General features: G+C 24.5%; 2 protein-coding genes across 5 annotated transcripts in view; both read right to left on the bottom strand.

Annotated features, from left to right (window-relative positions):
* Positions 1-6,732, bottom strand: part of LOC126897438 (two pore potassium channel protein sup-9-like) — a 46,544-nt gene extending 39,812 nt beyond the window's left edge. The window contains exon 1 of one of the 2 annotated variants that reach the window (XM_050671019.1): positions 6,549-6,732. The gene's annotated coding sequence lies outside the window, so the exon portion shown is untranslated. The remainder of the gene's footprint in view (positions 1-6,548) is intronic. The other variant, XM_050671020.1, reaches the window with a different exon arrangement.
* Positions 6,733-10,318: 3,586 nt separating this feature from the next.
* On the bottom strand, positions 10,319-14,939 carry LOC126897441 (TNF receptor-associated factor 6-like). 3 transcript variants are annotated; one of them, XR_007702105.1, is made up of 4 exons: positions 14,369-14,939; positions 14,166-14,292; positions 10,476-11,127; positions 10,319-10,350 (listed from the first exon to the last, which is right to left on the bottom strand). XR_007702105.1 is itself a non-coding variant. In XM_050671030.1 (4 exons), exons 1-4 carry the CDS (start codon positions 14,610-14,612, stop codon positions 10,617-10,619), a joined length of 813 nt encoding a protein of 270 aa, XP_050526987.1. In that variant the 5' UTR covers positions 14,613-14,939; the 3' UTR covers positions 10,395-10,616. The 3 variants fall into 3 exon arrangements, 2 of the variants coding, with proteins under 2 accessions (XP_050526987.1, XP_050526986.1); XM_050671030.1 differs by lacking the exon at positions 10,319-10,350 and having other exon boundaries at positions 10,395-10,795; positions 10,865-11,127; XM_050671029.1 differs by lacking the exon at positions 10,319-10,350 and having other exon boundaries at positions 10,395-11,127.
* Between the last annotated feature and the right edge of the window lie 1,755 nt (positions 14,940-16,694).

A 16,694-nucleotide genomic window follows, 5' to 3' on the forward strand; every position in this document is an offset into this window, starting at 1 on the left:
TATTATAAGTTACGGACAACGGTATTAATAATGACACAAAAGTTCACTAGGGTGATGTGATGTTGTGGCCACCACCACTTTAGACTTTATAGAATTATTATATGTTATAACATTTTATTAATAGACGCTTCCGTATGTAACGGATATGTGACTGATCTTGTGAGAGGCATGAGGTAATTTACAATGTAATATTGATTTTGTTCTGTGTTATTTATTGGAAAGTAAAGACGAAAGTTTAGTGTTTATTATTATTAAGTTGAGTCTATTTAAATTTATGTCATTATTAAATATAGATAAATAAAAATATTCTATATCCAATAAAACAAGTTTAAGTCATATAAAAATTACTCTATAAACTTAAAATAGTATTCTTAAAAAATGAATTATAACATAAAAGCATGAAAAATTTTTATAATCCACATAATGTATTTAATTTTATCCCTATGATTTTGTCGCGACTATAAATAAATGTAAAAATGATCTAATATTTTATATTCATCAACCATTGGCTCATGACTAAAAAATTTAATTAATTATTTCAATATTAGACTGTTACCTAGTATGGACTTTACCTCAATTTACTCTATTATTTATATTTTTATAGTTGTCCAATGATTCGACTACTATAGTCGATCATCTCTAGTTATCGGTGGCTACCTAATTTTTTTTTTATTTCGGAAGCTAAAATATAACAAGGCCCCTTTTTTCTGTTGCGAGCTCTACACTTTGTAACATTTCCAATGTATAAAGCTGTCAATATTTTAGATAAGTTTTAATTTTATTTTAAGATTATTTTTATTCAACTTACAAGTGAAAAATAAATATTTATCACGTGCAAAATAATTAAACAATGTAACTTATGAAAATAGCAATTTTGCAAACATTAGTCACTACTAATAAAATAAATATTAATATTAAAATAAAGTTATTAAATTATTAATACAAGTGTAATTTCGGTCTCTGTGTATTTCAATTTTACCAACTAAATTATATACAATAAGATTTATAATACTTGACTTTTATGCTCATATATTTCGAAGTTTATTTGCTCTTGAAATGTTATTTTAATAACAATCTTAACAAAGATTTTATGCGTTTAACATTTTTTGTAATCCCTAAAAAAGTTTTAAAATATTATAGTATTATTATAAAGATTAAAAATGTTAAAAAATAAGACTTATATAAACATAACAGCACAAATACAAATTTTATTACTAAATTGATATGTTGGTAATTAGTACAATAACATTATAAATGATAATAAAACTTATAACTTTTTCAAAAATGAACAAATAAATATAATATTTTTTGATAGATGCATCATGTCTTTACATGATCTTGTCTTTAATTTGATATATTTTTTTTTATAAATTTGACTCTTTACCTCATAGGAAGAGTTAAAAACTAAAAATTTCTTATAGAAAGTAGAACTTTTTTAACTTAATTTTTTGAAGTGTTCCGGAAATACTGACACTTTTAAATATATCTTAAATTAAAGCTTATGTAATATATTTTATTACGAAAAAAAAAAATTCAGACTTTAATTTGTTTTCATAGTGAAAACTAACATAAAAGTTAATAAAAAAACAAGATCATTGTAAAAAAATTCTTTTTTATATTTTTAGCTTCGATGCGAAGCTGAGACCTTCCAGCTTTTTTTTTGAACATATAATTGAACACTTGAATCTAAAGTGTTCATGAACTGTAATGCACCTAGAAAGCGTTTTGATATTGCTTTTACATTATCGAAAACTAAAAAGAATTTATTTTTACTTAAATTAAATTAATTTACTTATGACTGTTGTATAACTCACAAGAGTTGAGATTATTACCATGCAACCAACTTTTAGCTTCGATGCGAAGCTAAAAAATTTTACTATGATGTGTTTTTTTTTTGTGCCTGTTACCACATTTCTCAGCTCTCGTTGAACCGATTTCTTTCGACGATATATCAAAAGATCACAAATTGTATCTAGTCGAAGACATTACCCTCAAAAATTGAAAAAATTTCCCTCGTTCCGCGTAAATGGGGAAAACCTCCAAAAAAATTACAAATTTAAAAATCGCTAATTTTTTCAATAATAATTATATCAATATAAGTTGTTGTTATAGATGCATGACGTCTTTATCTATCATTTGGTATATTTTTTTTATAAATCTGACTTTTTACCTGCCTACAGGAGGGGATTCAAAATGACAACTTTTTCACAAAAAATTTACTTTTTCAACTTAAATTTTGAAAGTGTTCTGGAAAGTCTGACACTTTTATATATATTTTAAATTAAAGCTAATGTAATATACTTTATTATGAAAAAAAAAATTTCGGACTTTATTTTGTCTTCACGATGAAAATGGCTATCGTATGCTATTTTTGTGTTAAAATTCTCGATTTTATATTTTACATTTTTAACTTTAAAATGTTATAACTTTTTGAAAAGTTATTTTAAGTTATTATAAAGTCATTTCTGAAAAACTATTTAAGGTGCTTACTATTTTTCCATGAACAAATTTCATAAATAANATATATTTCTTTCATTCGACATACTTTTTTTTTAAATCGGACCATTTCCCTTAATACAGGGGGGTTCAAATCTTTAAAATGCACAAAGAAAGTAGAACTTTTTCAACTTAATTTTTGAAAGTGTTCCGGAAATACTGACACTTTTATATATATCTTAAGTTAAAGCTAATGTAATATACTTTAATATTAAAAAAAAATTTTGGACTTTATTTTGTCTTCATGGTGAAAATAGTTACCATATTCAAAAATATGCTATTTTTTTGTTAAAATTCTTGGTTTTGTATTTTATTTTATTATAAGGGGATTACACTGATTTTTCATAAATATTATATAAATCTAATTGACATAGTATAAAAAGTTAAACATATTTAAATTATTTTGTTTCTTTGAAGTCGAGAAAAATAACTTTAAAATTTGAATTAGCTAAATTTCCATTTTTATTAAGTGTCGAATGCGACGTACGGTTTCTGAGACGATAACACTTGGGTCTTTCACACCTGTGGTACTGAATTTTTTCTTAATTCTTTTTGAGATAGAAAAAAATGTTTAACTCATTTGATTTTTATTTCATTTAGATTCAATAACTTCAATAAATATCAAGGATCCCATTACTGTAGTCTCCTCTCGTGATAAGAAATTCATATTAATATTATTTTACTACACTTTCCCAAGATCTCCCTGTGCTGTTTTTTTTTTAATTTTGTATTTTGAGTGTTTGGAAAATTCCACATAAGAAATAATGTACTCCAATTTCTATTTTGGAGTTTAAAAAAATGCATTCTTATTTTTAATTCTATAAATTCTATTCATTGCTATCACATTTACAATATCAAAAATTAAATAAGTTTATATTTTATACATTGTTCTAGTCAAATTATTGACAGATATTATAATATTATTAAAATATAATTATTATAATTATAATAATTAATATTATTCATATATAATTATTTTATTAACTTTTCTGTGATAACTGTACATCTAGTTATTTTTTATTCATGGTTACCTTACTCACACACACTATTGTCTTTTTTAAGAGACTAATCTAGTAAGGCTTCAAAGAAGGCTGTGTGTGAGCAAAAGCTACAACAATCCATTAATCTTTAAGGTTTATTCGAACAAGAAGAGTATAAGTCTAGTGAAACGATCACACAATCAAATTTATCAAACCCCTGTTCAATAAAATAGCTAATCTCATTACATCAAGTAATCATGTTAGAATATATGATATAAAATAATAAAATAAATGAAAAATATATTACATTAAAACCATCACAGTAGGGACTAGTATTTGACAGTAATTAACATTACTATAACTTATACTATTTTTAAAATTAAACATTAGTGAAAAAAATATTTTCAATAAACACCAAAATATTATTAATAATACACTATTATTGATATAATATGGTATTATTATATTAATAATTGTGTAAATATATGGATTATACTATATTATTTAAAAGCAATAATTTAAATCGATAAAAAAATACTCAGTGTCAAAATTTTTATAAATAAATGATAAAAATGTATTAAAATACTTTAGTAAACACAATAAAAGAAGAAGTTTTAGTTAATTTTTTAGTTAATTTATCTTAAAATTAATATGACGTCAAATTATAAATAATTGAAGATTAAAAAAATATTTTTAACAAAACAGTTAAATAGTATCATTTTTAATAGTTCTCTAATAAAAATAATAAATTTTGTATGAAACTTTGTTCAGTGTATTTACAATTATTATGAAATCGTTCGCTATTATTGCATTGTCACTCATCTTGTACACTATTTTTTTATCGGCATCATGTGATCAGACAACCATTGTTAATATATTGAATTCACTTCTTAAGGCAGAAAAATGGTCGTTCAATCATGAATACAAGTGGTATGATATCGAAAATGGTACATCCTTTGAAACAAATGATTTACTCATAACTGATTCTAACAAAGAGAATATTGTTACTGAAAATAATACTTATGACAAAATAAAAAAGGCTTCGCAATTGTTAACTTATGAGTACGCAAAAATTCTGCACTGGCTTGGTATCGTATTAACCTTTATGAACTATGAATGGTGGTATAATAAAGATGAAAAAACTTTCGAGACTCAAAAACAATGTATGGAAACATTTATATTAACTTTTGAACATGTAAAGGTAGTATCAATACGCTTTCTAAGCGCATTAAATTTCGTGAACTCATTAAATTCAAGTTTTGAAAAAACAATTTTGAATAGTTTAATTGATTTATTGAATAAATTAAACTCTATTGAAGTCAGACGAGCATTGAACGCTGATCAATTTATAGATACATACCTAGAATTTAATAATGTGTTATTTTTTTTATTAAGTAATGATTCAGAAACCATTATATTGAACCTTTGTCATAAAAAAATTTCTGATGTGTCACTCAAAAATCGTTTGAAAAAAAATTATTCTGAAAAATTAGAAAATAATAAAAACTCCACCGAAGAATACACATTTCTTGATTTTTTACGTGATTTAATTGTCAATAGTATCGATGACATTATTAAAATCAACTACACCAATCTTGGATTCGAATATGACGAGAACACAAAAGAAAGTACTTATATTCTGTAAAAAATTACTAGTGAATAGCACTCTAATTTAAGTTTTAAGTGACATTCTGACTGTATCAGTTTTAAAATTAAACAAGAAAAACATACTACATTTTAATTGTATAATTTATGTAATAAAAGTATTATACTCATTTATTTTACGTTTCAGTTATTTATTTCTCAATCAATGTACTCTCACTTATAAATAAATGCAGGGTTGAATTCAGAATTGTTTTTTAGTGGATGTTATAAGCATTGATGCAAGCAGAAAAAAATTTTTTTTGTCATATTTTTAAATATTACTAAATTTATGAGCAAAGAAAAAAAGTCTTTTCAATGTACATTAAACGAAATATTGCATTAGTTTTCAAAAATAGCTATATTATTATCATTATTATGGGATTGTAAGAGTGGAGACTATCAGCCTTACGATTAACGGTTATAAGCGTTTCCCGTTTAATGGAAAATGTCACTCATACCTTTGGAATTAGTTTTATGGAATATTGACAAGGCTAATAATTTTGTTACCCCTTCAAGGTTTATCAGATGCGTATTTTTTAGGTTTACACTTAGTTATTTAAATTTTATATGCAAACTTAATAGGCTATTTTAATAGGCTATTCATCTAATTATTCAGCTCAACGATTTAAGATTCAAACACTCATTAATTATTAATTTAACTAATTTATAAGCTGTGACCGATTAAATATAAATAATTTTAATTGTCCGTTGTAAACATTTGGTTATAAAATTGTACACACGTAAACTCATAATTTGATAATGGCGATCGCTATTAATAATAATTTACTATTATTAACTGTTTTCATATTATTTTTATCGAATTCGTTAAATTTAGTGCAGCTATGCTTTGATAATTTATTTTTTAAATGTGATGTTTAAAATAAACACAGATTTTACCATTTTCTGCAATTTAAATGATCTAATTTTGTATTATTCTGAAATATTTGTAGTGATTTTAAAATCATGGACGTAATTACTCACACATCTGTTTCTTATGATTTTTATATATTTTCAACAATTTTTTCCAAACATTTTTTGTGTTAAATAGAAATATATATTTTTAGTCCAATTGAGTATTTAACTCAACTTTTTTTTAAATTTCAGTTCTACCTCTTACATTTAAAGTGCTTCAAACAGAATAAATACATTATAATTAAACATATTAGGGAGTCGATTTTAATTTTCTCTTTCTAATAAATATTTTCATTTAACTATACGCGGTATAATTTTGAAATGTAGTTTTTGGAATAGAATGTACCCACAACACCATATTACTTATCTTTGTAAAAGAACAGCTGATAATAGTATAATCATGCATAATTTGTCCTCAATTGCGTTTTTGGATTACATTTAATTAATTAATGTTGTAAAATAGTCCAGTTTATACAACAATTATAACTAAAGTAAATAATATAAATATTTACTTACTAATGATCACGAGTATAGAATGGTTTTTTCACAGTCCCATAACTGGTGTATTGAATTATGACACTATATATTTATATATTTTTAACGTTTAATTACTACACTGCGTTATCGTAATACGATGGCGCTGCACGTCACCCAATAGGCCAACAAGTACAAGGAATAATCGATTTTCGGACCAAGTTGATGTCGACAACTACACGTTTTCTCACGCAGACGACTATCCTTTCTGAATCCACTCCCTTTTTTGCATCCCCATCTGCGCAATCTGTTATTCTAGTCATATAACTATGCGGTTTTTTTACTTCTATTAAAATCTATCCACAAGTGTGGATGTAGAAAAAGTTAATTAATCATTAATTTGACATATTAATCACATATCTAAAACTACTTATCCCACAGAGTTTGTAATCGGCCGAAACATGTTTTCTTATATTTTTACAATTAATTATATCGTTTTGTGGCGCACCTAGCGGAGTCCGTTGTACACGTGTGACCGTCGGCGGCGACAATTTCGAAAATTGGTTTTGGCGATATCATGAAATTATTATCACTCATGAGGTGACGAAAACGATTATAATTGTATTTTGCATTAAATAATATTTGCTAATTAACCAATTTTTGTTATATTTCTATAACGCAGTCTGTAAACGCGCAATACTTAAAAATGTATTTTAAAATTTCACAATTACTCGAGATTTGTTGTATTTAGGAAAAATTACAAATGATCGAATTTGTAGACCATTTGATTTTCTATTGAAGGGAGAATTTTAATTAAATAATTCTTTCGTCCTTATTGAGATGATTCTAGAGTAAGATAAATGTTTTTCTGATATTGCTTCAATTAGTGTAAAAATTAATGATCTTTTGACGATTACTCATTTTCTGCTACATTAAGGGTAAAATGACCAAAAAAAAAATAAATATATTGAGTACTTAATTTTCTATATATAAGTGTATATGTCATCAGCCGAATTTAACAGTTTGTATTGCATTACAGTTGAAACAAGAGAAAGTGAGTCAAAATGGAAACGTTAAGGTTTGAATAGCCATTTAAAGCCACAATAGCAAATAACAACGTAATAGATTTAAAGATAAAATTAACACCATCTAATCATAAATCTTATGTGTTTAAAGTGACCAAAATTTTATTTTTTTTTATTAACTTAATAATAAATTATCGAATTTTTTTTTAAACTTAGAATTCGCCCCAACTTTGGGGTTAAATGAAAATAAAATTAGAATACTAAACGCGACACTTTAACATTAGTTACTCGATGTAATATAATTAATGTAACTAAAAGTATTGAAACCAAATAATATTCAAATTCTTGTAATGTGTATTCATTTTAATGAAATCAAATAGTAATATAAAAATAGTAATAAAGTTTCTCATTTAAGAAAATCATAATTATGACCTTTTATCACTGAAAAAAAATTAACTACAACTTAATATAGAATTTTTTAAACCTAATATTTTTTCTCTTTAAAAAAATTAAAAATTCTTACTAGCCTCTGAAATAATGAGTGTCTTATAAGATTTGGTTCACTCTGTGTATTGTATTTACAAATTACGTATTATATATTGTGTAATCGGTTTATTTGTAAAGGTCAAACAAATTGTTATAAATTATTTTATTTATAAATAATAATTTTATAGTATATGTATTGTATTTGGTATGTGTATAAAATATTAATCTTTTATCTAAAATTGACATCATTATAATACGTGTTTATTTTTGTTCTATTTAATTGTTTCCTATTTAAATACAAAATTGAAGAAGTTGAAAGTGATAATAATAATTTTTCAGTATAACTTAAGGGCTATTTGATTAAACTACACATTAGGTCTTTTATTAGTTACACCTTGATTCATATTTAAGTTTTTTTTTTCAATTCTTAATGAAAAAAATATATCATATTATAAAAAGCTTAGTCAAAAAAATAATGATTAGTTTTTCCCAAATAACGATATAACTTTATAAAAATCGATCAATAACTCAAGTAATAATACTTAGCTTCTTGTATTATCAAAAATTAGACTACACATTTGGACCATGCAAAATTTATTTAAATAAAATCTTGATTTTTTCATTTAATGCTTAAATGTCATAATTTCAGTGTTGAGAAGGAACTGGTTCCAAAAGGACTGGATTCCTGGAACGAGTTCTTTTTGAAGGAATGAAGCTAGGAACTGCTTCCTTTTAAAATAAAGGAACGAGGAAAATGAACAAATTCCATTTTTTAAGGAACGTGAACGGAAATTACAGTTCCTAAAAATTTTTATAAACATGTTTTAGTGTAGTTTTCTTCGTATCTAGACATTAAAATATCAAGGTATTTTTAGTTGACTTTTGACAATGGAAGTCCCCTATATACCCAGCCGAGATCGTAGGCTGTTTAAATGAATCAATTGACTATAGAGTTATTATCACATGTAGGTATACAGTAAATATTTAATATATGTGTACATATATTAAATAATGCACCGAATATTATCGTCGTTTCTTGTTAACTAATATATCATTGATGACCGTTATCATGATCTCATTGCCACAATTTTTTAAATAACTTGGTTACATAAAAGGAACGAAGAGTGGAACGAGTTCTTATTTTGGAGGAACTGGATCTGGAACAAGTTCCTTCTTAATATAAAGAACTAGGATCTGGAACGAGTTCATATTTTAGAAAATGAACGGGGAACGGAACGAGTTCCATTTAAAAAGGAACTTTCCCAACACTGCATAATTTATAGTTAAAAGTCAAATCCTGTTTTTAATTTTGATAAGCTAATGTTTCCACTTAGTTAAATATCGTACTCAGACTTTGGTATATCGTTAAATTTCCTTACAAAATTATTATCCAATACTATTTATTGAGCATATTTGGTTATATAAGTAATGGAATGTTTATGTGCAAAGTTTATGTCATGGTGTATTTAATTAATACCTTGCTTCTCTATTTTATTTCTATAAACCGCACTGGTAAATTATGTTTAACTCGATTAAATATTACATATTTCATCACCAAATATTCTACTAAAAAGGTACCAAAAAAGTAAGTCCCTTGTAGTATATAATAAGATAACTGACACTTATTTTTAGTCTACATTTTAAAATGCTTATAGCTTCAGAGATAATGATTTAAAATTTCTTGTCAACCAGTTATTTTTTTAATTAGATCATTCACTATTGTATATAAGTGTTGTTCTATAGAAAATTGGCAGCATTTTTGCCACAAAAAAAATAAATTAAGTTAGTACCTTTAAAAGGAATAGACCTAAAAAATATATTTAAATACCTATAAGTTGAGAAATAAATGATAATATACAAAAAAAATTTCATAATATTATTGTTTTAGGGGAAATTTAGTGATCAACAATATACCAACCAATTGTATAGTAACTTAACCCTTCCAGATCCTACGAACAAAATTGTGTACCCATATTTTTTTTTCTTTTGTTGTTTTAATTTATAATAGTAATTTTAAAATTAAAACAATGTTTCCAGCACAAAAAATGCTAAATTATGTAAGCAACAAGATTTTGAGTAATTTTAACTAAAAATGGAAAATCGGATCTGAAAGAGTTAAAAGGTAACTTATTACATATTCTAATACAAAGTAAGATAATTTTATTACTTGAAATCATAGTTATCATAACTTAAAATATGACGTGATATAATTTATTCTTATCAAAAATACATTTTTATTTTTTTTGTAAAATTTCACAATTTTCTATGATAAAATTATAGTATTAAGTGTAAGATAAAATAGTTGATTACCTAATAAGCCGTAATACATGGACCTAAAAAAAATGTCAATATGATTAACCAATAATTGGATGTTATTAAAAAGTGATAAATAAATTCTCAATATTATTTTTATTTTTCGAGTAATTGAATGATTTATGTTTAGTGAATTATAATTTACCTGAATTTAAATTTGTAGCTGACTTTCATTAAATTTTTAAAAATGTTGACACACAAAAATAATTATTTTAATGTACTAATCTTATTCTAAATTTAAAATACTGATAATGGGTTTTTCTCGTCATTGAAGCGAACTCTATAATTATGAAAACACCGTGAGTTTGACCAGCAAGTTATCATCAACAACGTATTGGCGATAAGCTAGAACGTCACGATGAAATTCTATTGATGAACAGATGGTTTTTCTCTCATCTCCTTTAGGTTGATCATAGACTCCAGTGTCGTATCTTTCATAGGATACAATATCTTCTGGTCGAACGTCTGTCTGGTCAAGTACGCTAAGTCGTAAACGGGTACTAAAAGGCCATGTCAAGTTAGCGTTGTACTCACCCTGAACTAGTGCGGCAGTTACAAGAATCGTGTGAGCTGTTACATTAGACTCGATGCTTAATTGTAGACGATAACTACGTGTAGAAATATAAAACGGTGGGCTATGTGCAAACGAATCAACGAAAACTATTCTCCAAAAATGTCGTACCTTCCAATAATAAACGAAAGTTCTTTGTTTTTGGTTATCTAAGAAAACGGTGCTGTTGTATTTATCAACTTCCAATTGTCTTCTATGATCACACGAATTCTCCGCCAAAGAATGTCTATAAAAATATTTGAAAATTATAAAAATAAATAACTTAAACCATAAAGAAAAATTCAGCATAGTCATATCGCTGAAAAATTGAGATAAGTATAAACACAAGATATCTGACAGTGATTTAATATTGAAATTTTAATTGTTAAATTTTTTGTTGAAATAGTACATTAATGTCAATATATTGTTAATTATTATCAAACTAATTACGCACGCTACTTATGGAAAAATAGTCTGATGAATATTAAAACCAAAATAATACATAATATCAATAACTAATGGAAATTTTCTTTTTTGTGATTATTTTTTCAAAATAGATAAACCGTCGAAACGCCTTAATTTTTTTAATAATAATGTAGTGTGAAGAACTTAAATTTAGTATAGGCTTCAATTTATAAGATATACCGTAACAAAAATTGAAAATAAAGTAAGTTTTTTTGGAAAAATTGCGGAATTCTTAAATTCTTTAACAGTTATAGTAGAACTATCATGAAAAATTTTTTTTTTAATATTTTAGCACACTTTAAAGTTTTAATCTAATATAAATTAAAAATTGCCAGATATTTTCTTACAATTGCCAGAACATTTTCAAAAACCGAACTGAAGAAAAATATTATACAAGGGTTGATCCCTTACAAATGTTACTAAGCCTAGAGGTTTTCATTGGATTTTCAGAAAAACCATACTAAAAGAAAGCTTTTTGTCTCTAGAATTGCCTATATGAATAAAATATGAATTTTATTAGGGTTTATATATTTTTTTATTTATAACAATTTAAAATGCAGAAAATACATTTTTTTGGTGGTGTAATTTTAAAACATTTTTCTAAATTTATAAAGTTGAAGGTTTTTCCAATTTTTGGCGATAACGGGTTTAATTAAATTAAATTGGGTTATTTGACGCATAGACCAATAAAATTGGTCTTGTGAAAGCTAAGAGTTTCCATAAACAGGAATAAAAATTATACTATGGAATAATTATAATAATATAATTATATTATGGTAAACCTTCTCTAACCATCATTCTTAGCTTCGCACCGAAGTTAACGGAGTTACTTGAAAATTGCGTAACATACATAAGAATAACCTAAGAAGACTTTTGGAAAAATTATACACCATAATATTTTACAGAGATTTTTCAATATATTCATTTATTACCTCGGTTTAAATATGTTATTAAATCACAATAAGTATACTTTATTAAACTTTGAGGCTTAGCTTCTCAAGCCCACACTAGCTCCATATCCAGTTACACAAAATTATTTTAAGAAAAGGATTAGTAAATTAAATTGGACCACTTTTCTTAAATTTTAATTTAAATTGCGTTTATATATCCCTATTAAGTATATTTTTAATATAATAACATACATTAAAATTTTATGAATCGTTCCAAAAAAAAAATATTTTTTAAAACCTTAATGTGTTTTATGGTTTAAGTAGAGTATATTGATAATTACTTTTAGAGCAAAATTAACTTAAAGAAGTAAATTTCATGTTTGAATGAATTTATTATTTATCATTTAGGTCATATAAACCATATTATAGCCTCTCAAAAATTTAGAAAAAAAAAATCATATTACTATTTGATAAATTGTTTAAGGTAGAAGAAAATTGAATTTAGTGGCCCCAAAAATTGTGTTCTTGTTGCACCAATGAAATAGTCCTACCGACGGTAATTTCAAATTAGTATTATTTAAAAATATTTAACAAACAAACGCCTGATAGAAACCAGAAATGCAAAAAGTTATATAATTAGAATCATTACTATTTTTATTGATCAAAAAATTTAATGTTTATAAACAATTCTATTACTAATTAGTAATTATAAAAATATATAGTTAAAAATATTAAATAATACGTTTCAATATTTTTATCGAAACTAAATTACTAATAAAATAGAGTTATCTTGACGACTTATTAAAACAAAAGAAAATACAAGATTGTTTGTAACAAATGTTGCAATATACATTAATACAATTGTGAAATGATCAACGTGCTATTTATCTGCTATTGGTCTTTAATAATTGTTCTGCATACTGATAAATAATGAGAGTAATTTGATTCACATCTCTGTTCAGATCAAGTTTAAGGTTATGGATTTTTATCATAAACGTTTGTCAGATGTTTACAATAAATACAAAACATGAGATGCGATTATATAAAATAAATTTGTTTATATAGCAAAAAAATGTTTTGTTAAATATTTAAAAGTAGTATAGATAAATAAATATGTTTAGAGTTATGCGGTTTTGAAAGTTCCTGTTGATGCACAACATAATTACTAATTCAATTAAATTTTGATATAACTATATATAAGTCGATCTTTAATAACCTTTGATTCCGCAAATATTTGGAGTTAGCTACTCTTTAAAAAAATAATTTTTACAGTTTTAGACAAAAAGAAAATAAATAAATAGAAAAAGAAAATATATATACAACTTTTTATCCTAGAAGATACAAATAATAAAAAGGTTAGTTTTAAACATAGTCCAAAATTTAAAAAATTATAAAAAAAAAAACTTAAAAAAAATATTTATTAGTTCAAAAGTTAATAATCATGTCAAAACATTGGGGACGCTCTGTATACATCTTTATTTATGATAACAAAATTATTTGAATCTTATAACATGAATATATTTACATAATACGATTTGAATAATTTCTGTAATGGACTTATTTTATTTAAGCAATTATTATTTATTAGCGTGCCAACAAGGTTTTTGATAAAAATGTCTAATACATTTTTTAACCTTTAAAATACTGTATATAATACTAAAGTGTGTGATTGCCTTTTATCAATTAAACACTCCAAATTCTTAATTCAGAAATGTATAATTCTTATTCGCTTTATATTATACAAAAATAATTGATCACTTGTGGCTAATATTGTTTACAATATTAATTAAAACTGAAAAATATTTAACTCAAAAGCCACAAAAATGATTTAAAAATCGTGTATTTGTATAACGGGAATGCTATATGTTACTTCAATCAAGTAAATAAATTGATATGTCAACTTAAGCATCATTAAACAAATGTTTATTACTTGTTTAAGTTGATATAATGATTGCCATTAGAAAAATATTTTTCTATTAGTAATATTCGTTGTTTTATTTCATCAAAATTGTTTGATAGCAATGATTCAATTTGACTGAGTTTACTATTGGTTTCGTCTAAAAACGTCATTAACAGTTGTTAATAATGATAAATTTATATAATTCAAGCTTTAAAATATTTTTTTGTACTTACTGATATTACAGATTCCATGACAGAACCTAGAAAATTTCCCTTCGGCGGTGGCTACAATGCGATCCGTAATAATTTTACACGAAGCGTACTGAGTGTCAACAGCTGCATCATTAGTATCAAATTTGTTGTTTGTTAAGTTGCCACCGATAAAATCATCCAATTTAATACTTTGTTGAGCAACCAGTCGGCAGTTAAAAATTACTGTTAAAAACATTGTAAAGTGCGAAAAAAAAAATTGCGACATTATAAAGACTATTTCAGTTACTGCACATCCTTTTGGAAATATTTCTTTTTATCAGAATGATCGTACTACATATACAAACCAAAAGTAAAATTCTAAGCGATCCAAGTGCAGTTTGTTTACACAAGATTTCCCATTTTTATAGTTTCCAGTGGGAACATTACAAGATAAACGTCATTAAAGTAGGTGAAGAAATATTGTAAACATGAACACAATAATTTACTTTGTATATCATTAAAATCTGTTTTTGTTGTATAGTGTTTACTGGAACATAAATGGGTTGCAACTCTTTCTACATAACAATAATGTAAAATAAATGTTTGGAGTACTAACTTCTGCCATATTTGTATAACTGTAGAGATAAAAATAAGGTTAATGCACGAAAACGTCCGTGGGATTTTATAATAGTAGGGAAGAGAATTTTTTAGGGAGCGATTTAGCATATTCTTTATTCTATTACTTTTTTTGTTTATCAAATATTTTGTAGACATTTTTATACTACCAAAATCATGTGTTCTATTTATGACCAAAAAATACCACTTTTTTTATTTTCTACTTCCGTTATTCTAATAATAACTCATAAAAAATATTTAAGCTAATATAACATTGTATTATTTAGTATTACTTGAAAACTTAAGTTATTATCAAATTATAAATCAATATTTAGTGTTGTCAAATAAACATTTTTATTTGTGAGATTGATATTTAATAATTTAGTATTATAATTTTTTCGGAGAATTTATACAAAATTATAAAGTAGTTATTACTTTTGTGGCAAATGTGTATAAAAATTGAAGGGCATCATACACAATTTTTCAGAAACCAAATTGTTGTTAATAATGAATGTAAATGTTTTACAAGGAATTTTCATCAGATTCTAAATATACTTTTAATATTTAATTTTTCGTGTTAAATTCAAGTCTCCAATGAGATTTCCATCACCACTAATTTTTGATATTATTAATAATTAGTTAAAAACTATGGAATATATCTATAAGTAATAGTTCTGAATATTTCAATTATAAACACCAAGAGCTATATAAAATGATTTATCACCATATAAATACAAAAAATATTATAAGTAATTTCAACGAAATTTTGAACTTTTTTCATAAAATTACTGTTAATAATAATTATATTAGTTTTTAATACCATATATCTAAACAAAATCATTTTTGAAATCTTCATAAAATTTTGTATTTAATGAAATAAATTTTAAACTTGCAAGTTTAACTAAAAAAAGGTTAAAAGTTCAAATTTTTTAAATTATATACTTTTATGAAAAATAAACTTTAAACAAAATAATTTAAATATATTTAACTTTTTATACTATATCAATTAGATTGATATAATATTTATGAAAATCAATATAATCCCCTTATAATAACATAAAATACAAAACCAAGAATTTTAACACAAATACAGAATATTTTTGATTATGGTAGCTATTATATATTACATAAGCTTTAATTTAAGATATATATAAACGTGTCAGTATTTCTAGAACACTTTCAAAAATTAAGTTGAAAAAGTTCCACTATCTTTATGCATTATAAAGATTTGAACCCCCCCTGTATTAAGGGATATGATCCGATTTAAAAAAAAAGTATGTCGAATGAAAGAAGTATATGAATATTATTTCATATAAAAAAATTGTATTGATCTATACATTTTTCAAAAAGTCATAACATTTTAAAGTTAAAAATGTAAAATATAAAATCGAAAATTTTAACAAAAAAATAGCATATGGTAACTATTCTCATCGTGAAGACAAAATAAAGTTCGAAATTTTTTTTTTCATAATAAAGTATATTACATTAGCTTTAATTTAAGATATATATAAAAGTGTCAGACATTCCGGAACACTTTCTAAATTTAAGTTGAAAAAGTAAATNCATTCCGGAACACTTTCTAAATTTAAGTTGAAAAAGTAAATTTTTTTTGAAAAAGTTGTCATTTTGAATCCCCTCCTGTAGGCAGGTAAAAAGTCAGATTTATAAAAAAAATAGAAATGATAGAAAAATTATTTGACGCTGGTAAGTAGATTAGTATTAATAACAAATATTGGACCACAAATAAAGTAGT

The sequence above is a fragment of the Daktulosphaira vitifoliae genome, unplaced genomic scaffold (genome assembly GCF_025091365.1).
Source record: "Daktulosphaira vitifoliae isolate Bord-2020 unplaced genomic scaffold, ASM2509136v1 Scaffold_2, whole genome shotgun sequence".
NCBI classification, from domain to species: domain Eukaryota; kingdom Metazoa; phylum Arthropoda; class Insecta; order Hemiptera; family Phylloxeridae; genus Daktulosphaira; species Daktulosphaira vitifoliae.

Excerpts from the sequence above, each read along its gene's own strand:
- LOC126897441 (XM_050671029.1), bottom strand. The coding sequence starts at position 14,612 with ATGTCGCAATTTTTTTTTTCGCACTTTACAATGTTTTTAACAGTAATT. Across the intron at positions 14,293-14,368 it reads TCATGGAATCTGTAATATCA|ACGAAACCAATAGTAAACTC; the intron begins GTAAGTACAAAA and ends TGACGTTTTTAG. Across the intron at positions 11,128-14,165 it reads CATTATATCAACTTAAACAA|ACATTCTTTGGCGGAGAATT; the intron begins GTAATAAACATT and ends ATATTTTTATAG.